Source organism: Plasmodium cynomolgi, chromosome 2 (genome assembly GCF_000321355.1).
Source record: "Plasmodium cynomolgi strain B DNA, chromosome 2, whole genome shotgun sequence".
Classification (NCBI taxonomy): domain Eukaryota; phylum Apicomplexa; class Aconoidasida; order Haemosporida; family Plasmodiidae; genus Plasmodium; species Plasmodium cynomolgi.
Window position 1 is genome coordinate 398,309 of NC_020395.1, and position 23,451 is coordinate 421,759.

Sequence of the window (23,451 nt, forward strand, 5' to 3'; positions counted from 1 at the left end):
TTTTTTTTTTTTTTGGCAAAATGGCTACCTCGGCAGAGTGAAAGCTAGCCATGTCCAAGGTGCCCATTTGATGGCCCGCTCGACTGCGCCCATATGGGACTCTACTTACGCGGCTCGTTTTTTCTTTTTACGATTGTGGGACGTACACTAGGATGGGGCATTTTAACTCAAAGCAGGGTTCCACGTGGGGCCCACTGGCTGATCGTTTATTTGAGCACGAAAAAAAGGCAAAGGGAAACAAAACGGGTAAACCAGGAAAAGAAGACGAATCAGACAAAAAAGGAAAAACTGGAAAAATAGGCAAAATAGGCAAAACAGGCAAAACTGCCAAAATAGGCAAAATAGGCAAAACGGATTAATCTCACAAAACAGACTAATCTGACATAACGAAAGATGCGGAACTTCTGAGCGGCGGCCCTGTGCACAACGCGAGGGGGGGAAAGAGCACGCTTGCTGCGCTGTAGAGGCTTCCCTAATGCGACATCGATGCCGCTTCACTGTCACATCAGCGCGTTCCGCTATCTCCCTCGTAACACGGCGCGAAACCCGATGGCCTCCCAGACAGCAATCCCTCCAGGCGCTGGAACGACCTGAGCTGCAGAAAGAAAAACCAGGGGACGCACACAAACTCCAAGTCGTACAGTATTCGCAGCACGTTATTGCGAAACTCTGTCCTTCCATTTTTGGACAAGCGTATGCCGTTATATTCAATCTCGTAGTTCCTCTCATCGGTTGACATGTTGTAGTGGTAAATCCCGTCCACCTCCAGCACAAGATGTGGCTCTCCTTTTTTCAGGACCAAAAAATCGACCAGGAAACCGCGCTTCAAGAAATATTCTGACTTGTACATAATTTTTTTCTTCTTCAAATATTCACAAAGTTTGTACTGAAAGCTGGACATGTGTACTTTCTGTTGGAAAGGCATTTTATTCCTTCTCACCGTTTCTTTAACTACACAATAGGGTATATAAAAAGACGTGGGGATGCGAAGCTGTCCTTTCTTTAAATGAAAAATTTTTTTGTTTTTCTTGTAATACATATTTAAACACACTAACATTTGATTCAGCATGTTGTAGTCCTCCTCTCTCCAATCCAATTTGCTGGCAAATGTTCTCCTTAGCAAGATGCACATTTTGGTAAAGGTGGTTATGGAGCTCTCCAGGAAGGCGCTACTTAAAAGTAGGGACCACGCGCACTTTGCGACTTTGTTGACTGTGTCCTGTTGATCGTTACTGTACAGGTGGTGCGTTTCTGCTGTGTGTCTAACAGTGGGGGGGGTTACTACCCGGTAACCGCTAGACCTATTTGACCCTTCCCCAAAGTGGGCATAATAATGGTCGTTTCCGATGTGGTGCCTTCCACCAACACAGTTATCGCCATTAGCCTGATAAACCCAATTAGCACCATTGGCAGCTTCCTGTTGAGGTTCTCCCTTGGCCATCTCCTCCAGAAGAACACGCAAAGCAAATTTCAAGAAGGTCGTGGTTATTATATTGAAGTGGCAACATACAAAAGTGATGGGGTACAGAGAGTGAATATCCACCTGCGGGAGGGTCTCCAGAATGGGGAGCAAATACGACAGCAGGGTCTTGTGCACCACGTTGTTTTTGTAGTGTAGCAGGCAAATCTGAACAACGGTTTGTGCCTTTATCGTGTCCTCTGCACTTCGCCCTTCTGCAGTTTTCCCGTCCGCCCCAACCTCCCCCTTTAGTATGCGCCAAAATGACCGGTAAAAAAAGTCGTACAGTTCAACCGATAACGTGTTTATGGTGCTGGAGAGAGCGAAGAAAAAATTAACCAACCCCTGCATGGAATCGATTTCGTTCCTTCTGTGGAATATGGCTCCTTCCAATTTGTGCAGGTGTTGGAACAGGCGTGCCTTGGCTGCTTCGAGTTGTTCACTTGGAGAGGGGTCATGCGTATCGTTGCTGGTCAATATGTGTGGCCTGCTTTGGGGCAGCACGTCGATTATGGGGTTCTCCCGCGCGCAAAATTGGGGTCCACCTGTGTCTCCCCCTGCACCTGCCGCTACACCGAGTTGCGCACCCATTTGTGTACCCATTTCTGTGCCCATTTTCGCGCCGATGCCTCCTCCCGCCACGCAGAAAAGCATGTTTCCATTCCCGACATACTTCACACTCGCCAGGTTGTACCTCTGCACAATGTAGCAATACGTTGCATAAAAAATCATTATCAGTTGTTTCATCTGCACATGCCTAAAATTGAGGATTAAGAAATCGAAAAAATGGGACAACGTGTCCATTTGGTCGTACCCCAGGGAGAGTAAGCTTCTCAAAGAAATAACAACATTGGGTATGTTTTCTACAGTGAAGAAAAGGTTTCTTCTTTTTATAACCATCCTTTGAATAAAACACTGCACAAAGGGATCGTAGTAGTAGTTGGCATTGGCTAGTCCCACCAAAATGTCCACCCAATTTCGCATCTCCTGAGTGGTTGCTATGTCCATGCTTGTAGCCGTGTGCTGGATACCCTTCTTCTTTTTTTCCGCTTTGGTTGTGTAACTCCTGGGGGGATCCTCATTTGGATTTTCTCCCATGCTGAGCGAGATGCTAACTTGTTTTAATTTCGACTCCGATTTGGGGGGGTCTCCAGAGTGGCGGTCATGCTCGCGGTCACGGTCACGCTCAAACTCACGGTCGCGGTCACTCTCAAACTCACGCTCACGCTCACGCCCAAACTCACGGTTCAGCTCATAGTTACCGCCACACTGTGCACAGCTCAAATCGCCCTTCCACTCGGCACCCCTGCCTGGGCCCAATTGGTCAGCCACCCCTCCAATGCGCCCACAACCCAATTTGAGGAGAAAACACTCGACGAGCAATCTGTACAGCTGATTATTCCGGACTGCCAATCGGGAGAAGTCCCTCACGAGGGAGGACAAGTCTCGTTCGTTCGCGTCAATGAGCCACGTACTACATCGGCTTGGCCTTTCCTTGTTCGCCAAAGTGTTAGCAGCGAGGAGGTTGTCTCTTCGTTCACGGGCACCACCTTCGTAGGCACCACCTTCGTAAGTACCACCTTCGTAGGCACCACCTTCGTAAGTACCACCTTCGTAGGAACCACCTTCGTAGGCACTACCTCCCTGGGGACCACCTTCGTAGGAACCACCTTCGTAAGCACCACCTCCCTGGGGACCACCTCCCTGGGGGGGCAAGCCAAAACGGTGGCTCTGTCCATTGGGTAGATAAGCCTGCCCACGCAGCAGCAAGTCGATGATGACCGGAAGGTGTGCCTCTTCCATTCTGCCCTTCTGAAGACCGTAGTTCACCGTCAGATTTAAAAATCGGCATAATTTGAAGATGGTAAAATTATGGATCTGATTTGGGGGGGTCTCCAGCTTTCTCAGGAGTACTTCTACTATCTCGTCTTTGAATTTGCCATGCCAATTTCGGCTAGCCATTTCGAGGAAGTTCAGGATAGTCTTTATGTCCAACGGGTGGCGTTCAATTCTCTGCAGGATGTACCTCTGCACAGAGCTAACCATTTCGCTAATAGAGGAGGAGCTGAAAATTCGGAAGAGGTCGTTCGGGGAGGTGGATTCCCTCACCACTCGGGGGCGGTCCCCCACTGAGTGGTGTGCCCCTACTGGGTGGTGTGCCCCTAATGAGTGGTGTGCCCCTAATGAGTGGTGTGCCCCTACTGAGTGGTCTGCCCCTACTGAGTGGTATTCCCCTACTGGGTGGTGTCCCCCCCCGTGCCCCCTCCTTCCCCACTCGAACAGACACTTGGCAAACTCTCTCGCGTTGCAGAACGCTGAGGTGGAAATTTTCGCCAAGTCTGCTTCCCCCATCTGGAGCGAAAGGACGGAGGAGACATACTGCCTCACATCCACGTCATTGCTTTGGCCCCCCCCCAAATGAATGGCACGCCGCATATACATGTGCGCAAAGTAGATAAAGAGAGCCTTCCAATTTAGAACCACCTGTTCACTCATCAGTTTTTTCTTTTGCATAAGATTAATAATTTTGGCCATGGCCCAAATGAACCCTATGTTGTGTTTTTCCTTCATTCGGGTGATACTACCCTCATCGTATCGAACCTGTTGGATTAATCCAACTAGCAGATCCACCACTGGGGTGGTGTTTGATTCCTCAATCTGCTTGACTCCATTGATGAGGTTTATTACGTTGCTTTTTTTTAAATCGGTTGCCTTTCCCTTTGTTGCGTCCCATTTTTTGTTTTTCTTTGTGGGGCCATAATGGGAGGAGAGTGTATCCCGACGTTGTGGGCTGTAGGGAGGATGCCCACGTGTTGCAATTTTGGGGACATTCGCTTCCCCCTCCGTGGGGTTGTAGATCCGTTTTGTTGAGTAGAAGTAGCGTTCCTCTTTGCCGCGTCTGCTCATCCCGCTGCTTTCCCAGCTACTTCCCCAGCTACTTCCCCAGCTACTTCCCCAGCTGCTTCTCCAGCTACTTCCCCAGGTACTTCTTCCCCTCCTGCGGGTGGGGGGGGTGATGACGTTGGTGGCACGCTTGAGGACGCTGGTGACCGGGGACGCGCGCTTCATGGTAGGAGTGGGTTCTTGCGTGTCAACTGGGTGTATTCGCTCAGGTTCGCCGTTGGGATGGTACTGGGCAGTGGAATGAGTTGGGGGGGGAAAAAAGAAAACGGTTCGCAGGCCTTCGTGGGTCTTCAGGGAAGCGGGGACAACACCCTTTAAAGAATGGCCCACTCAAGGGTGGGTTGTTTCGTGCTGGCTGGTTAAGCGGTTGAGCGGTTAAGCGGTTGAGTGGTGCCTCGGTGGGGTGTGCCCGACCCCCACAACCTACGCCTGCATGCACCGGTGGGGAGTTTTTCTCCACGGGGGGGGGAAGCCTATCCAATTCGTTCATCGAGGGTCTCCGAAAGAAGAGTTCCCCCTTCTGTAGATTGCTACCTTTTTGGTGACCTTAAAAGTGCCCTCTGTTTCGAAGTGATCCTTTCATCGTCGCAGCTACCCCCCGCCAGTGGTAAAAAAGAAGAAAAAAAAGGAGAAAGAAGGAGAAAAAAAAGGAGAAAGAAGGAGAAAAAAAAGGAGAAAGAAGAAGAAAATAAAATAAAGAAAGAAAGAGAGAGGCATGCGCCTGTTGAGTGTGGCGCCGCAGGGGTTGTTACTGGGACGCCCTCCTCCAGCGCAGCTGTTGTGGGTTCCCCGTGTAATCGAAAATCCACGTGTGGTCCATCCACGTGCGGCCCATCCACGTGCGGAACACCCCCACTCAGCACTACCCCCGTTGGGATATCTCTCCCCCCCCGTAAGCCGCTCCTCATCAAAGAGTAACAACTCACCCAGGTACGAACACCCCAAAAGAGCCATCCTACAGCTGAACAAAACATACCATTCACAAAGAAATTTCACAGAAGGAGGAATGGAGTTCTGTGAGGTAGATCTAGATGAGTTCTGCTACAAGCAATTTGATAGGACAAAGAAATCTTGTTCGTATATACCTTATGATAAAAATGAGTTCCTCGATAAGGTGAATGAACTGATACGACAAAAAAGGATTAAGGTTGTACCAGGGTATGCTGGTTTTTGTAAGCATATTTTTGTTGAAAATTTTACAGAAGCGACTGTGGAGACAATAGAGATTAACAATAAAAATAGGGACCTCATAAAAACAGATTACATTTCCAGGAGGGACAATGAACTGCCTGTATTGATCAGGTGGATCTCAAAGAAGGACGTGAAGGACATCCTGAAGGCCAAGTACCTCGACCTCATTTTGTACTCCAGGGAACAGATCGAAAAGGAGAATAAAGAAACGAAAACAGTCCCTAATAGGAAGTCCAACTGTCTCTACTCCATCATCTGCATTAAGCCACAAAATGTGGACTATGAGTTACCCATGACTCCCATCACCATGCTGCGCAACACTCTCATCAGCGAGGGTGGCAGCGGCATCAACTTGAACCGCGACAAGTACCTCGAGTCGGTCAAGTACTGGCGTCACCACGTGTCCATCATCGATAATTAGCAAAGGGTGGCCGCAGAAAAGGGTGACGGCAGAAAAGGGTGGAGGAAGGAGAGCCATTTTGAGCGAAGCCATCATGGGGGAGAAGCTATACTTAGCGGAGTAAGTAAGTACTGCCAAAAATGCCCACTAGATTGTACCGCCCCCTTCCCCCTACGCAGTCTGCGCCCACAAACCGATGAAGAACCATTTTGCAAAAATAAAAAAAATCAGTTTTACTTAAAATGAAACAAACACTGTTTGGTGGCACTCGGCGAGATGTGCAACTGTTAAGTGTTTTTTTTTTTTTTTTTTTTTTTTCTTGTCCACGCGGACAGAGGCTGCTCATTGCGGGGTGGCAGCGGTAAAAGTGCAGTCTGGCCGCCAAACTGCCTCTCCACCGCACCACCTCTCCGCTTCTCCACCTCAGCCCTGCGTGCCCTGCTCGCGCCTGCGCTCGTCGATGAGGCCCATCAAATTTTTGGGCAGCTTCCACTTGGGGACGTTCTCCTGTACAGGTTCAAAGAAGCGCAACGTGTACCCGAAGGGTTCCTTCGTAAGCACATCAACGAACTTTTGAGTCAGTTCCTCAGGAGTGGAAGCAGCGGAGGTCAAAGCGATTTTCCTAACATCTCGCAGAGTGGAAAAATCAAAATCGTCAACACTGTTCACCAACACAGCAGGGGTCTTCCGTAGCTGTGATGAATACACCAATTTTTTGGCATTCGATGAAGACTGACTTCCAACAACAATCGTTATATCGCATTCCTGACAGATCTGATTCAGTGCCATCTGTCTATTCGTAGTGGCATAACATATGGATCCACTCGGAATGGTTTCAATGTGTGGGAACTTCTCCTTTAGTCTCTTTACAATTAAGGAGCAGTCATCCATACTCAACGTTGTCTGAGTGACATAAAACAGTTTGTCCTTCTCCGAGAGTGGCAACTCTTCGATTTGGTTTACATTTTCCACTATGTAAGTAGAGTCGGGTGCTTCATTAAAGGTACCTACTACCTCCACGTGGTCCTTGTAACCAATAAGGATAATTTTGTATCCTTCCTTTGCCTTCATCTTAACGTACACGTGTACTTTGTTGACTAGAGGACATGTCGCATCAATTTCGATCAGTTTTTTTTTTTGCAAGTTCTCTTATTTGGGGAGGGATCCCATGAGCTGAATAAATTAAGATATTCCCATCGGGTACCTCATTCAAGTCTTCGATAAATATTGCTCCCTTTTCTTCCAACTGTTTGCATACAATATCGTTGTGAACGATTTTATGTTTGACATAGATTGGTGGATTGAACATACTTAGGCATTCTTCCACTGTATCGATAGCTCTACTGACTCCTTTGCAGAAGCCTCTAGGACTGACAAGGTAAAGTACTTTCTCCCCCTCTTTGGGCGTACCTCCGCTCTGCGCTGTCTTCGGACAGCCGCATCCTCCGCATGCGCCGGAGCCGCAGTGGCCCCCTTCCTGCTGCAGCCTCCACTCGTGGGGACGTCTTACTGCACCGTTCAGAAAGGAGAACTTTGGGTAAAATTTCCCCCTCGGATTCGCTCCCCCCTTTTGCTTCCCCTTCAAACGAACACTCCAATGATCTACAGTCTGCACAACTGCGAGGGGCCTCTTCCCTGAGGGGAAATCAGATACTCGGAGATGACCCCTCCGTAGGGCATGCTCCACTCGCTTGGACTGTGTCGCCGTGAGGATGAGAAGCGCGATTAGCAGCAGGATGAGCGGCAGGTACCTCTCACGGGGGCGGTGAGTGACGCGCGCCGCTCCGGCCATTCCGTGGGGCCACACAAATTGGGGAGAGCAGCGCGAAGCCGAGCTCGCCTTAAAGCAGATCCTCCAGCGTAATCCCCAGCACAGCCCCCAAACGTGGCTTCCGCGGGACCCTCAAATGTAGCTATCCTCCTCCAACCTATCCTCCGTGTGACCCTCAAATGTAGCTAGCCTCCTCCACCTTATCCTCCGTATTGGAAGTATCCTCTGTGCCTTTTTCTTCACCCGGGCGGAAACTGAAAGCTGTTCTCATTATCGCCCGCGGAGAGGTCGCTCTGTCACGGGGGTTCTCAAGGTTAGTCCCGCTTTGTAAAGGGAGCAAACGAGCTAGCTTACTGGTATTATTGGCCTTGGAGAGAGGAGTTACGAAGAGGTTGCAAAGAGGTTGCGAGTGAGTTGCGAAGGGGTTGCGAATAGGCTGCGCAATTGTGATGAGCATTCACAGAGGCATCACGCAGCATCGTGGAAGCCTCCGTAAAAAAGGAAGTCACGTCGCACTCCGCGAATGCGCATTCGGTGTTGCAAAGGGAAGGTAAAAAAAAATTAAAAAAACGGAGCCCTTTCACTGGCTAGCACACCAGACGTAAAAGTGCTTGGACGGACGCATCAGATAGTAACGGAAAAGGGCGGAATAAAAAAAAAAATCATATAATATAATATCATATCATGTCATGTCAGATCAGGACGGAGCCGTGTGAAGCGGGGCCAGCTACGCGCAAAAATTTACTGGGCGAACTTGCACAACGAAGCGCCTATGGCCCCCGCCCTACTGGCACACTATGCGCGTGCGAACATGCAAGCATAGGAGCACACAAGCACACGAGCACATCTGCGCAGGCGCATCTGCACATCTGCACAGGCGCATTTACACACCCATTGCCGGTGCGCGCGCGGTGCCCCCTAGAAGTGGAGCGCGGGGGAGAGGGGCGCCTGCTTGCAACGGTAAAACAAAACGTACGGCGTGTGGTCGTTGGAGAGGTCCTTCGAAATCCTGTTTATAGATTTGGAGCTCGTCTTGGTGACCACCGAGTCGTCCATTTGGTACCAGTCATTCGATTCGTCCTGCGGATCCCTCTCGGACTTCTTCCCAATGAAGTAGTAGTGACCAGAGGAGGCAGACGAGCCTCCGTGGATGATACCTCCATACAATTTGTAGTCAAAATTATTTACCACAATTTTTGAGTTGACCTTAACGTGCGTCTTCACTTTCTTCTTTTCGTTGGAGCTGAAGGACCAGTTGTACCTGGCGGGAAGGAGAGAGTAGTGGAAGGGAGTGGAGTGGGCAGTGGAGAGAGTAGTGGAGATAGTAGTGACATGGAGTGGGCGGTGGACGGGAGTGCAGGGGGGAAAGGCACAACGGATGGGCGCCCCCAGTAGAGCTGCCTATAAAGCTGCACAAACTATGTGACCGCATAACTACACATCCTGGGCAACGGCTACGCCGCTTCAGCGGTCGTCCAACCCTACCTGTTGAGGATAAGGATGAGGTGGCAAGGCGGAGAGATGATCTCGTTCCATTTTAGCGCGTTTCTCTTTTTGTTGCATTTGGAACACCGGTACTTGTTGGACCCATGGATCTTCTCCTTCTGCACAAAAGTATCAAAAAATTTCTGAATGGATAGTCTCTCTGATGCCCTCACAGGAACAGGGAACGACAAATCGTGAATGACTTCCTCCTTTTTAGAGACAAAGAAGCATTTCTGACACTGAACCTTTTGCACAAGTACACCTGAGAATATCAGGCGAAGGAACTCTTTCCTCGATCCTCCCAATTTGTCAAAAATGTATCTGAGCAGTTCTGTAACGTCCTGTTGGTTTCGGTTATTCAGTTCATGTGGAAGGAGACCCAAAATGCAGTCAGGAGAAATATACGTCTTCTTCGTCGTCGTCATTATAATGTATAAATTTTTTAATTCCTGCAAAAATCTCTCCGATTCTGCCGTGGCTACATGACTGGTGGGGGTTATCCCGTTGAGCGTGTTCAGCCTGGTGAGTGTATTCATTTTCCCCATCGAGTTATTCACGCTGTTTATTCCATCTATGGTGCTAATCCCGTGCATTGCTCCCTTTGGGGTGTTCGTTCCATTGGGCCCTGAGACAGTAGGGCTGTCCTTCTCCTTCTCTGCAAACGGGTTGGAACTGTGTTCCCCTCCGTCCTTGGGATCTTCTCCAATATTAAAGAGATATAAATTCACCACGAAGGAGACGGTGCTGTATAAGGCCTGCAGGAGGCTATTCAAGTAGCACGTGTTGCCTAAGTTTACCAACCCAACCGGTGGATGCTTCAGCTTACTCTTCGTCATCTTGTTCAACTCGCAAGAGTCTACCTTTAGCATTAGATACTTCGGAGCAGCTCCTCTCCTTTTCAGTTTGTTCCCTTCTCCCGATTTGTTACCTTCCCCCGATTTGTTCCCTTCCCCCGATTTGTTTTTCCTTCTCAGAGTGCTCGTCGTGAAGTCCATCTCCTGATAGTTATCATTAAGGGGATTTTTTTTTATACAAATATTTCTACTGAGTGCACTACCAGAGGGGGGTGTATTTTGCATCGGGTTTTCATACGGGAATTCATTTAGTGGTCCGTTCATCGAATGGTTGCCGATTTGTTCCGTTTGATTGGTGACGATGTTAGGGTCACTTCCGTCTCGTTTGGCTGTAGCGTTACTTTTGAGAGAGTCTTTTTTTTTTCCCCTCTTTCGATTTTCATTACTTAATGATAGTCCCTTGGCCGACTCAGGATCCACAACGCCCTTCTTCTTCTCCTCCTCCTTCTCATCCTCGGACTCGAGTAACCCCAGAGATGGGAATTTTTTCATCACGTTGTTTTCACTTGCGAATGGGTCAGGTGGCATCATCATAGCAGTGAGACTTCCCCTCCCTGCTGCTCCTGCTGCCGATGCTGCCCCTACCGCTCCTACCGCTCCTCCTCCGCTGCTCTTCTTCCCATGAGGCGGATCCTTCGTCCCCCCATTTTTGCACTCCCTACTGGTGATGTGATAATTCTGGCTGGATAAGCTCTGTCTAGAAGGGGAGGACTCCATGGGGAAAATACCTACACGCGTGGGGTTCGATCCGAATAGGTCCTCTTTCGATTCGTTTGCACATGTCGATCCGATTGCCTCTCCCATTGTCGCGCTTGCTTCCTTGCTATGAGAATTTTCTTCTTCCACATTGTCACCCTGGGTAGCATCCTCTCCGTCATCCTTCTCTCTCCCTGCTTTCCTCTCCCCACCTACCGATGCCGAGGTCTTCCTCCTCGAAAGGATCCTCTCATCAAATGGGTTGTTAAAGTGCAAACTTGTTATGTACTCCTTCACATTGCAACTCTCATCCAGGTTGGTCCTTCCCTCCGAGTTACTTTCGCTATCGTAATTTCTGAACATATCGTCATAGGTGATGCAGTTTTCATCCGTGTCTTCTTCACTCCGGCAGAGCGACCCCTTCAACGGGGGCACACTCATCTGTGCTATGTTCATTTGGGCCACGCTCATTTGGGCCACGCTCATTTGGGCTACGCTCATTTGGGATGTGCTCATTTGGGCCATGTTTATCGCGCCCATGGGTGACGGTCCCCTCCCGGCCCCTCCGCTGTTACTCACGTGGGGGTTGCCATTATAACTGTGGTGGCCGCCGCTCTGTAGGCCGCCGCTCTGTTGGACGCCGCTCTGTAAGCCGCTTCTCTGGAGGAGCCTATCACCTCTTCCCCCCCCGCTGGCAAAGAAGGCGTCATCCTCCTGAGTCTTCTCTCCGTTGGGCCCACTCCTCCCCATTGTGTGTTTCCTATTTGAATACAAATTAAATTTTCCGTTGGCGTAAAAATGCTCCATGCTGTTTATCTTCTTTTCCCCTCCAGCTGGGAACGTACCTCTGTTTTGGGAGATGCATGTACTGCTCCTCACGTAGGGTCTCTCTCCGAAGGGGGACGGGAAGCGTTCGGAGATGCCCTCTTGGGGGTACCGATCACACAGGTTCCTCCCCTGTGCCATTTCGCCTACACGTAGTGGATTGCTCACCCCGCACAGCTGATTAGAAGTGCCGACCTGATGCGGAGTGCCGACCTGATGCGGAGTGCCGACCTGATGCGGAGTGCCGACCTGATGCGGAGTGCCGACCTGATGCGGAGTGCCGACCTGATGCGGAGTGCCGATCTGAAGCGCAGTGCCGACCTGATGCAGAGTGCCGACACCGGGGAAGACCCTCCCCATGGAAGATGAAGAAGCCTGAATGTGTTCCAAGTCATTAAGTATGCCCTGAAGGAGACTCATAATCTCTACATCTATTTCGTGCTCAATAAATTTCCAAAGAAAAAAGTATCTCTTAAAAAAGGGAATGAAATAAACCAAGACCATATGAGCATTTTTAAAGGTCCTGAATCCAAGTTTCTGATTATTTAGAAAATAATTAAACTGCTCTAGACATGACTTGGCATTCAATAGGTTGGAGATTCTACAGATAACAATTTTGATGCATATGCCTAGGAGGAGTAGATTCTCCATTTCGCTGCTGTCATTTGGGTATGTGCTTCTCTGGGCGCTGGGTGCGAAGGTGGGCTGTGGGCCTCCCTGGCTGGTGGGTTCGCCCGGCTTATCCGCGGGGAAGGGCCCTGCAAAGTGGGGGGCGCAAGGTGGGGTATGAAAAATGGGTGGCGTAAGGTGGGGTATGCAAAGTGGGTGCTGCAAAGTGGGGTCTGCAAAGTGGGTGGTGCTACACCGTCGGTGCTATGCCATCGGAGCGACGCGCCGGCAGCCACCCCTCTGTAAGGATCCCCCCGTTGGGCCAAGTTCGTTGGTGCGCGTGCTTGGTAGTGCACTCAGAGGGAGGCTCCCAACTGCGTTCCAATCGAGCTTCGGTCTCGCAGCGGAACTGGCCTCGGTCTCGCAGCGGAACTGGCCTCGGTCTCGCAGCGGAAATGGCCTCGGTCACACAGCGGAACTCGCCTCGGTCACACAGCGGAACTCGCCTCGGTCACACAGCGGAACTCGCCTCGGTCACACAGCGGAACTCGCCTCGATCTCGCCGCGCAACTCGCCTCTCCTGTACCTGGTCGCCTGACGGAGGGGCCTCCCCCCAGGAAGGCATCGAAGTAGCTGCTGCTGCGCATCTCGCTGCTGACAAAGTCCTCGAAGTTGAAGTTGTTAATTATGTTCTCCACGTCGAACAGGTTCAGATAGCCGTCGCCCTCGTCCTCCGGCGTGTCGTCCTTGTTGGAGGAGCTGTTGGACAGCGAAGTGCTCCTGCGCGGGGGGGCGGCGGGACTGACGGGAGTGGCGGCATCCGTTGTTTCCGCTCCCGCTCCTGCTCCCGCTCCTGGTCCCGCTCCCGCCCCTGCTCCCGCAGGCACGGCCTTCTTCAAGTAGAGCGCGCCCCGCTCGATGCCCTTATTGACGGACACATAGTCATAGAAAGCCCTAAAAAAAAGGAGCATAAAATCGTAGTAGTAAAACTTGCTCTTATGCAAAAAAGAAAAGTCATTAATCTTCTTCGTGTCCCAAAAAAGAATGCACATGACATTCCAAATCGAAATAAATTGATTAACATCGATTCTGTTCATTTCAAAAAAATCTCTAGAATATTTTTTTAATCCACTCCCCTAAATAAAGTACAGAGAGTAAATTAAGTCATTCGAGCACTCCTCCTTATGTTTAATTATATGCTTCAAAAAGTATGTAAAACAAATTTTTTGCAAATGGATATTTTTCTTCTTCTCTGCTTGCAATAAGTAGAGTTAAATTTTTTTTGTTTAAATCGTCTTTCCTGCTATTAAGCCAATTAAAAATTATTTTCAAAAAAGATTTCTTCGGACGAGAGGTGTAGATATTTGACCATATGGAAATAACCAAGTTGCGTATTTTACTAGCTCTTAAAAGATTGATATTTTTTTGTTTTTCATTTTTTAAGCATAATTTTAGTAACGTTTTGCATTCTTTATATCCGACACATTTCAGTTTTTCTATGCTTTTCCATAGATCGTTTGCATCCCTTTCTCCTCTCGCCATGTGTTTCTTCCTCTCGCAGAAGTAGTTATCCAAGGGGTCTACACTCGAGTGATACCCCTCGAAAAATATGTCGAACATTTTATGCTTTATGTGTCTCTCTCGAGCGCTGGCGGTTACTTTGTCGGCAGCCTTATCGCTCGCTTTGTCGGCAGCCTTATCGCTAACTCGGTCGGAAGCCTTATCGCTGGCCCTGTCGGCAGCCTTATCGCTAACTCTGTCGGAAGCCTTATCGCTGGCCCTGTCGCTAACTCTGTCGCTGGCCCTATCGCTACCCCTATCTGTAGCTCTTTCGGCCGCCTTGTCCACCGCTTTGTCCACCGCTTTACCTGCCGCCTCCCCCTCCCCCGCCGCTTCCCCCTCCAAGTCGACGCTGCCCTGCTTGCCATCACTCCCCACAGCACTCCGAACACAGTTCTTGTAGTACTCACTGGAGTGCGTCCCACTGGAAAATTTAAACTTATAAAAAATGTACGTCTTCAAAAACCACTCAGCATATCTGAAGTCAATTTTTTCATTAAACAAATAAACCAAGTCATCAGAATTGAAGCTCCTCTCAAATAATTCGTTGTCCAAAATGAACAAATAAAATAAGCAGATAATACAAGCGACATATAACTGGGGGTAAACATACAGCGTGTTTAGTATTTCATTAATTATCCGCTTTTTTTCATCACTCGAGGAGTAATACAAAATTTTTCGGACTTTGTATATTTTGTCCTCGTTGCTTAACTCTAGGGAGAGTAAAATATTTTTCACGTTCTTGTGGCTCTTTCCCGACCCGGACTGCAGTTGGTCCTCACTGGGTAGATGCTCATCACTGTGTAGGTGCTCATCACTGTGTAGGTGCTCATCACTGTGTAGATGCTCATCACTGTGTAGGTGCCCCTCACTGTGCAGGTGCCCCTCACTGTGCAGACCTTCACCGCTTTGCCCACGCGCTGCGTCCTTTTTGGCCCTGCCGCGTGGACCGCCCTTAGTCGAACGACCAGCTGTGCGGCCGGCCACCCCGTCCGCCACCACGTCTGCCGTTCTTCCTGTGGAGTACGTCTTCTCCCCCTTACGTCTTCTGGCACTTCGAACTGTGTCATCTGCCTCCTCCAGGCCATCTCCATCCACCACACTATTTGCCTCTTCTCCAGCATTTCCATCCTCCCCATCACTTCCATCCTCCCCATCACTTCCACCCTCCCCATCACTTCCACCCTCCCCATCACTTCCACCCTCCCCATCACTTCCACCCTCTCCACCTCGCTGCGCGCGCCGCACCGCTCCACTGCGCTCCTTGCCCGAGTCGGAACCGAAACCATTGCCAAACCACGCGCCGAACCCTGAGTCGAACCTCTCTCCGCTATCCTTCCGTCCACGTCCCTTCTTGCGGTGATCTCCCTTCCCACTTTTCCCATCCTCCTTAATGGAGCTCCGGTAAAAGCTTAAAGAGTCACTATTTCGTTTATTTATTCCAAAAAAATTATCAAATCTGAGTCCACGGCTGTTCTTGTGGCTGGTCTTGTTCATCATCTGTACGTTCTCATAATCATCGTAGGAGTTTTTTTTTTTTTTTTTACATCCATGTCTACTTCTTCATCTGCCTTGTCTACATAATCGTCTTCCCTCTTTGCGTCGTAATTTGTATCCGCACTTTTTCTCTCAATTAATCTTTTCAAACTTAAAAAATTGTTGGAAAAAAATTCGAGACTTTTGTTCAGGTGCAATCCTCCTCCTCCTCCGCTGCTGTTGCCGTTGTTTCCATGTGTTGGAGGAGGTATCCCACTCCTTCCTTCGTCATTAATCGAGTGGACTGTGTCTCTCCCCGCGAATCTGCTTCTTCCTTTCGATTTTTTAAATTTTTCATCCTCTTCGAAATTGACATCTCTCAGCTTTACGTGAGATTCTCTTTTTTTCCTTTCATGGTGAAAGGTATTGTAATAATCATCCTCCTTCGCGTAGGTAGAAGCAAACGTATTGTGATGACTTCCATCCTTGCCTGTCCTGAGGTCCCCTTTGGAGTTCCCTTTAAAGCTCGTCCTTTTTTCTTCCTCCTTATCATAGGACTTTTTCTTCCTATGGGTCATCTCCACAGAGTTGCCAATTTTATGTGCACCTTTTTTCTTTTCTGCACTGGGTAGGTTCTCTTTTGCAATCTTCGTCTGCAGAATTTCATTTCGCAGAAGCTCAATTTCGTCGTTTATATTTTCCGTTCGAATAACTTTGGAGACGTTCTTCAGCATATGTTTTTCTCGCATGTCTCCTCGGTCGTCACCTAGATCGTCACCTCGACCGTCACCACGATAGTCACCTCGATCGCTACCTCGATTGTCACCTCGATCGCTACCTCGATTGTCACCTCGATCGCTACCTCGATTGTCACCTCGATCGCTACCTCGATTGTCACCTCGATCGCTACCTCGATTGTCACCTCCCTCGCCACCTCTCTCGTTTTCTCCCTTCTCCTCCGCGTCTTCCTGTCCCTCTCCCTCTGGAGCAAATTTGTGACAAAAGTCTTTACTGTTCAAATTTTTTTTATAAATTTGGTTATCCAGGACTGAGGTGAAGAACTCCTTCATGTATTCTTCCCTGAAATCTTCTTTTTTTCGTCGATTCGCCTTTCGTTTTTTTTTTGCTTTTTCCGAGTTTGCTCCTTCTTCGGGGTTCTGCACCTCGTCTGAGTAAGCTAGGATCCCCTTATGGAGGTCATCTCTTCGGAAGTCGTCCAGCACGTCGATGTAGAGTTTGTCATCCGGGGGGTCATCTCCAATTACTCCGTCGTGAAGGCGGTCTCTTCCGTGGTGCGGGCGGTCTCTTCCGTGGTGCGGGCTGCCTCTCCCGTCGTGCGGGCGGCCTCTCCCGTCATGGTAAGGGAAATCTCCCGCGTCATCATAAAAGTGGTCCTCCCCCAGGGAGCATATCGAATTGTTGTGGGTTCGACTGGAGTTCCGCTTCTCCTTCACGCTCCTACGCTTGTGGGGTTTGTTCTTCTCCTCGACGATCTTTACCCTATCCACCTTTCCATTTTTGTTCTTCCTGGCGACTTCCCCCCCATGGGGTTTCTTTTTCTTCTTTCTCTCTTTGTGGCTTCCGCTCGCCCCCTGCGGGCTTTCCACGTAGTCTCCATCGCGAAGGTCTTCCTGACCATAGCTATCACCATCGCCATCCTGGTCTCCGTAGCCACCAACGCCATCCTCGTCTGCGTAGCCACCAACGCCATCCTCGTCTGCGTAGCCACCACCGCCTTCCGCGCCTTCCCCATCATAGTCTCCATAGTCATCGCTTTCTTCCCTATAGACGTCTTCCCCTGTGGCCTTCCCCCTCTCCACTTCATCGTCGCCCTTCTCCTCCTCCTTCTCCTCACCCTCCTCATCCTCTTCCTCTCCCCTCAAGCTCATCCTCCCCCCTGTAGCGTTCTTCCCAGCACTGCTGCTCTTCCTGTCACCCCACTTCTCCCTTTTGAAACTGAAACTTTTGCTAAATTCATCCTCCTGGAGAGTGCTGTTATTCCGGTGCTTCGAATGCTTCTCATTTTTCACGTCTGCGAAATAGGACAGCTCGTCAAAGTGATCAAAACTGTGTTGCTTGCTCGATTTTTTTTTCTTTTTTTCTTCATTTAACAATAAAATGTCTTTAAAAAAATCTTGGTGGAAGGTTAGGTTCGATTCGTTCATGCTATACATGCTGCTCATGTTTTTGTGAAGCAATTTCTTCGAGTTGTTCGCTTCGTATTCAAAATAGTTGTTTTCGTTTGGCACCCTTTTGTTGCTGGAGAGGGAGGCCTTCCCCAGCAGGTCGTCGTGTTTCAGCAGATCGCCGCGTTCCACCAGGTCACCTCCTTCCAACATGTCGCCGCGTTCCAACAAATCTGAGTTCTCACCTCTGACCCCGTTCATGTCCGTCTCCCCATCATGGGAGTTCCCCTTCGCGCCGCTCTGCAAAATTCCAATTTGCCTCATCCTCTGCACACTTCCGCTACTCGATTCTCGTCTCGCATGTTTGCTGCTTCCTTCTGTTTTGTTTTTTTTACCACCTCCCTCCTCGGAGGCATCCACATCTCCTGATTTTTGTCCCCTTCTGTTCTTTTCTACAACGTGTGCATGTGTCACTCCTTCGTTCATCCAGCTGGTGTCTTCCTTTCCACTCGAGTGGGTTTTCCCCTGTTGGTTATCTCCAATAGGAACCACCCCACTGCTCCCAGTATCATCGTATCCACCTAACCCTTTGCCACGACTTCGAAGGGAGTCTTTCCCGGGAACCACTCCAATTTCTACCTTGTCAATCGACTCGGTATGGTTATAATAGCCAAAGTTGTATGAGAGTTGCTCCAGGGACTCCACTCGTTTGTCGCTTCGGTTCAGCTCACTGGACTTCCCTCGTTTTGCATCACGGGGGGGTGCTTCCCCCATCGAGTTCGTGTACCCATCAGTTGCTAACATCGTGCTGAGGTGATTCTTCGACACGACATCTTCAGGTAGGCTTTCGTTCACGTCCCTGTCTAGTGCTCTACTGAGTGGTCCTTCAAAAGGGTCGTCCTTCTTCTTTTTTTTCTTCTTCTTCTTCTCCTCCTGCTGCTCCACATGCTCCTCCTCCTTTTCCTCCTCCTCATCCTTCTTCCCCTCCACCCCCTCTGCCTTGTCCTTATTAAACGAAAACATCGATTGCAAATTTTGGTATTCCCTTATGAAATTTTCATACACGTTATCCTTAACAGATGTTTTTTTTTCATCATGGATACTTCCCTCATCATGAATCTCACTTGAATTTTTTTTTTTTTTTTTGGCTAGCTATTATATGTGTATATTTGGACGTACTTTCTTTGGGTTCTTTTTCGTGGGTACTACTACTCGGGCGATGGCCTCGTTGGTCCACTTCTCCGATGCTCCCTCTATCTGGTAAACTTACATCCACATTAATTCCTTTGGAATTCTTTTTTTTATTTTTCTTGCCCCTCTGTTCGGATTCCTTATAGGGGGGACTTTCCTCCTCTGCGTACCTCTGCTGGTGCGCGTCCTCAAAGTCCTCCGCGTCGTGGAGGGAGTAACTGTTGCTGTTCATTGTTCGTTCTCCCCAAGGATGGCTATGCTTCGAGTTCTTTTTAAAGGGGGTGTCCCTATCCGCACAGTCACTTCGAGACGTGCTGCTGACTTTGCTTCCGATGTGGCTACCACTTGGGGTTGCTGCCCTTCCTGATTTGGCCACAACACGTGCGTTATGCTTTGGTGAAACTGAGGGGGGGGAACCTCCTCCCTCAGTTTCGCTGGCCAGAAAGACGTTTCCGCCGAAGAGGGGGCCTCCGTCGCGTCGGCTCAGGCGCTCGCGCAGGCTAACTGAGATGCTGCTGCTGCGGCGGCGGCTGCCACGTTTGCAACCGCTATTGCTGCCGCTATCACCGCTTCTATGGCTGCTCCTCTGTTTTTCCCCTGCACTATGGCCAGAAGCTTCGTCGCCTCTCCCGTTCCTCACGAAGTGCCACTCGGGCGCAGGGGCACGCGAATCATCATGCAAAGTCCCCCTTCTGCCCTGTGCATAATTTTTCGTGCCTGCCTCGCGCGAACTGCAGTTCCCGCTTCGGTCATCCCTTTCCGCCGTGTCCTTCCCGCTGCTGCTTTTCCCGCTGCTGTTTTTCCCGCTGCTGTTTTTCCCGCTGCTGTTTTTCCCGCTGCTGTTTTTCCCGCTACTGTTTTTCCCGCTTTTTTTTTTCCCGCTTTTTTTTTTCCCCCTCCTTTTCCTTTCGCCCTGGGTTTCTCCGAGGATTTCCCCTTCGCCTTCGTCTCCGTCTTCTTCTTCGTCTTCGGCAATGTATTTGCTGATATGTTTGCCAATTTTTTTGCCAGTATTTTTGGCGCTATTTCTGACGCTATTTTTGGCGCTATTTTTGGCGCTATTTCTGACGCTATTTTTGGCGCTATTTTTGATACTATTTTTGGCGATATTTTTGGAGCAATTTTTGGCGCTATTTTTGGCGTCATTTTTGGCGTCATTTTTGGTGGAAAATTTGCCACTTCCTCTCGCGCCGCCATTTGCTGGGTTGCTATTTTTTCGATCGGGGAAGGATGCACCCTCGAATTGACCGCCGCGCCCGCTTCGGCCGTCCGCACCCCGTGTCCTCTCGCCTTTGCAGTAATGACTGCAAGATTTTTTCACCGTGACGTCATCGGCTTTGCTTAAATTATTTTTACGCATGTCGCTGAGATTGAAGAAGGGAGAAGGAAAATAGTTTGGCATTTCGTCCGTCCTGTTCATATCGCTTTTTTTTTTTTTTTTCGCCTTCCCCTTTTCTTCCTCCGCTTGGTAACAGTCATGATAAGGTGAGCTGGACTGGGTGGCCACACTGCCACTTCTGCAGCCGATGAGGCCATTTTCGCAATTTCCCCCCCCACGCGATTTTCTCACTTTTTGCATTTTTTGCATTTTTTGCACTTTTCGCATTTTTCGCATTTTTCGCGGTTTGTGTGGTTTGCTGGGGTCTCCCCCTGCGCTCTGCCTCCCCCCCCTGTTGTAACGGTCACCCCATTCACCCATGTGTTGCGCCTTTACCCCTTCTGCGTTTTCTCCGCCCGCGTCGAGAAAGTTCCCGTCGCAGTTGTGCTTATGGCAGTTATGCTTATGGCAGCTGTACATATCGGAGCTGCACATATCGGAGCTGCACATATCGGAGCTGTACATATCGCTGATGTACAACTCTTCGTGGGACCCATTCGTTTGGTGGCGCCGACTGTCGTGTCGGTCCCCCCAAAGAGCACCGTCCTCATGTCTGTCTTTCCTGCTTTTGCCGCTTAACAGGCAGGCGCCTTCGCCCCATAAAGTGCCATTTTCCTTTGTTGCTTCCTTCACCTTGGCCCGCATCCTTTCCTGGCGATGAGAAGGACCCCTCACAGTGTGTGCGATCTTCTGAGGGTCACCTCTCACAGTGTGTGCGATCTTCTGAGGGTCACCTCTCACAGTGTGTGCGATCTTCTGAGGGTCACCTCTCACCTGCTTACCGAACAGAAAATTCTCATCTTTTGTGGAGCTGAACTGGGCAGGTAAAAGCATGTCCTCCCTTCTGGAACTTCGCTTCCCATTTTCACCTCCATGTACGAGTGTGGAACCCTTTCGGATATTTTCTTTTAAATTGTGGAGGATGAAAAACGATGCGTCATCAAATGCGTTAGCATCGCCTCTCCAGTGACCCCGTCCACCTGCATGGTTGGAACGGTGGGTATCTCCACGGTCGTACGTGTAGTTGTACTCATGGTGGTTTGCACTCTTTTTATTCTGCAGCGTGGAACAAGTGCTGCCTAGTTTCGCTTTCTTCTCATTTTCGAAATGGCTGAGCCATATAGGGTTGAATAAATTGTCACCGTCATCCACGTCGTCGTTGGGAAGCGGCTTGTCCGTTTCGATCGGTATCCTTTCGCGCATTCTGGAAGGCTCGCAAGGTTTAGCCAAGTTAGAGAAAATTTTCAGAGGCTCTCTTTTCATTCCCTTCATTAATTCATGGCGAGCAGTTGGTTGGCTTTATCAGAGTGTGCCTCCGCAGCTGTGCCATGTGTGCCGCGTACGCGTGTGTACGTGGTGTTAAAGAACGAAGGGGAGATATATGTGCGAAGGTTCCAGGGAGGCTGCCTCGACGGGCCTTACACATATATCTCCCCTTCGTTCTTTAACACCAATGAGGACCCCCAATAGCGTAAGCGTTCTTGCGATCGAGGCAAGGGCGACTTGGGACGGCATGTGAAAAAAAAAACGAGTCGTGGATTCATCTCCCACACGTCAGGGGAGAGTGCGGGTCAAACGCGCGTCACTCTTCTGGTTCACGCGTTCGTTAAACTGCGCTGCTGTCGCGATAGAAGTCGAGGTAGAGGTCACTATCTAGGCTACTATGCACATTACTATGCACGTTACTATGCGCGTTACTATGCACGTTACTATGCACGCTACTATGCACGCTACTATGCACGCCACCACCCACGTTACTATGCACGCCACTATGGCTGCGACTTTTTCCTTCCCTTTGTGCCTTTTCCCAGGTAGGAGAAGCGAGGAGAAGCGGAGCCTTCCGCGAGTAGCGACAACGCACTTGCGCTGTGCCCCACACGTGTGCCCTTTTTACACTTACCCTACAAGGCTGAACGATGCGTCGCCAGAAAAAGCTGGGAGACGAGACAGTTCGCGTTGGCACTAACTCGTTTTCTTCTTAGCTATCCCCTTTGGCTTTCACCACCTGTGCTCGTTCTTTTATCCACCGATGGAGCCCCCACGGGCCCTCCTTTTCTTCGAAAGGTTAAGAAGGTGCCCTCTTTGGCGGGGTAACTCAGGTGGGAAAAAGCTTCTCAAAAAAATTGTTCCTTCCCTTCGGTGGGTACACAAACGGAGAGCGTGACGGCAAAAGAAGGGAACAACAACATAGTGGAAGGAAAAAGTGGGAGCATAGGGGGGGTGCGCCTGCTCCTGGTGTAAAAGCGAATCATACGCACAAAGCGAAACGTTCGTGTTACAATGCACAAGAATTATCGATTTGGAAAAATATATTGGAAGGGAGAGGTGATCCTGTTAGCACACACAGGGTGATCCATCCCTGGGAATTTTTTTTGGAATGTGAAAGTTGATAAGAAAGATGGGAATGAACCTGTGCGCACCGGGCGGAGAGGCTATGCATGCCATTTCGTCGGGGGAGGCATACCTCGGGGGAGGCAAACCTCGGGGGTGTCTATGCGAGAGCGGCACCGTTTGCAGTTGCTTTGCATTTGTACTGGTATAATGGCCCCTACACGGAGGGGCGTATATTTCATATGTGCACACATAGGGGCGGGCGCCCCCTGTTCACGCTGCTCCCTTTGCGGCCGCCAGGGGAGGGCGCAAGCACGCGTCTCTGCAGGGGCATGTTAACCTATATGATCACGTTAACCTCTACATGTTCATGCTAACCTATGTGACCATGTTAACCTATGTGACCATGTTAACCTATATGATCATGATAGCCCACATGTTCATGCGCATGTTAACGTATATATTTTTCATGCGCATGTTAGCCTCTACATGTACAGGGGCATACGCATGTACACACATGCCTTTGTACGGAGGAGCACCTGCGACTGGTCCTTTGACCGGTTTGTCCTTCAGGAGGGGCGAGGCAAATGGGGTTAAATTCACATCTTTCATTTTGCAGTTTTCCCGCCTTGACCATTCACCCGCGCGCCACTTTGGAGTTTTGGTTTTTGCTCCTAAAAGTGGTGCCCTTGTGCGGGAAAGGGGTAAAGGGGCGCAGCTGTTTAGCGTCCCCCGTTTTGCGAAGGTTGGAGAGGGGCAAAAAAAAAAAAAAAGGAAATGAGAGGAGAAAAAAGAAAGAAAATGGGAGGAGCAAAAGGAAGGAAAATGAAAGGAGCAAAAGGAAGGAAAATGAAAGGAGCAAAACGGAAGGAAAACCGCAAAGAAACAAAACGGGGAAAAACCGCAAAGAAACAAAGCGGGGAAAAACCGCAAAGAAACAAAGCGGGGAAAAACCGCAAAGAAACAAAGCGGGGAAAAACCGCAAAGAAACAAAGCGGGGGAAAACCGCAAAGAAACAAAGCGGGGGAAAAAATGCAGGGTACAAAGGAGCAACGGAAAAAATGCGAAAGCACCCACCGACCAGCGACTCAAACGGGCGCGCGCGAGTGAACGACACACATTTCACGTGGGCGGTACATACAAGAATAGCACAAATCTTTGCGCAGCAAAAGCAACGCCTCTTCACAAAATAAAG

The 23,451-nt window shown here is 49.6% G+C and overlaps 4 protein-coding genes across 4 annotated transcripts; 1 reads left to right on the plus strand and 3 right to left on the minus strand.

Annotated features, from left to right (window-relative positions):
- Positions 1 to 505: 505 nt before the first annotated feature.
- Positions 506 to 4,204, minus strand: PCYB_021920 (hypothetical protein; the record flags this gene model as incomplete). The annotated part of the gene is made up of 1 exon (XM_004220542.1): positions 506 to 4,204. A coding segment is annotated over one exon (3,699 nt), but the record flags the coding sequence as incomplete, so codon positions are not given.
- Positions 4,205 to 5,369: 1,165 nt separating this feature from the next.
- PCYB_021930 (hypothetical protein) lies at positions 5,370 to 6,647 on the plus strand (the record flags this gene model as incomplete). The annotated part of the gene is made up of 3 exons (XM_004220543.1): positions 5,370 to 5,938; positions 6,290 to 6,315; positions 6,382 to 6,647. 3 exons carry the CDS (start codon positions 5,370 to 5,372, stop codon positions 6,645 to 6,647), a joined length of 861 nt encoding a protein of 286 aa, XP_004220591.1.
- On the minus strand, positions 6,378 to 7,746 carry PCYB_021940 (4-hydroxy-3-methylbut-2-enyl diphosphate reductase; the record flags this gene model as incomplete). The annotated part of the gene is made up of 2 exons (XM_004220544.1): positions 6,378 to 7,100; positions 7,159 to 7,746. The coding sequence occupies 2 exons, from the start codon at positions 7,744 to 7,746 to the stop codon at positions 6,378 to 6,380; spliced, it is 1,311 nt and encodes a 436-aa protein (XP_004220592.1).
- A 6,915-nt stretch (positions 7,747 to 14,661) lies between these two features.
- Positions 14,662 to 19,911, minus strand: PCYB_021950 (ubiquitin carboxyl-terminal hydrolase; the record flags this gene model as incomplete). Its single annotated transcript, XM_004220545.1, has 2 exons — positions 14,662 to 18,508; positions 18,627 to 19,911. Coding segments are annotated over 2 exons (4,542 nt in total), but the record flags the coding sequence as incomplete, so codon positions are not given.
- Between the last annotated feature and the right edge of the window lie 3,540 nt (positions 19,912 to 23,451).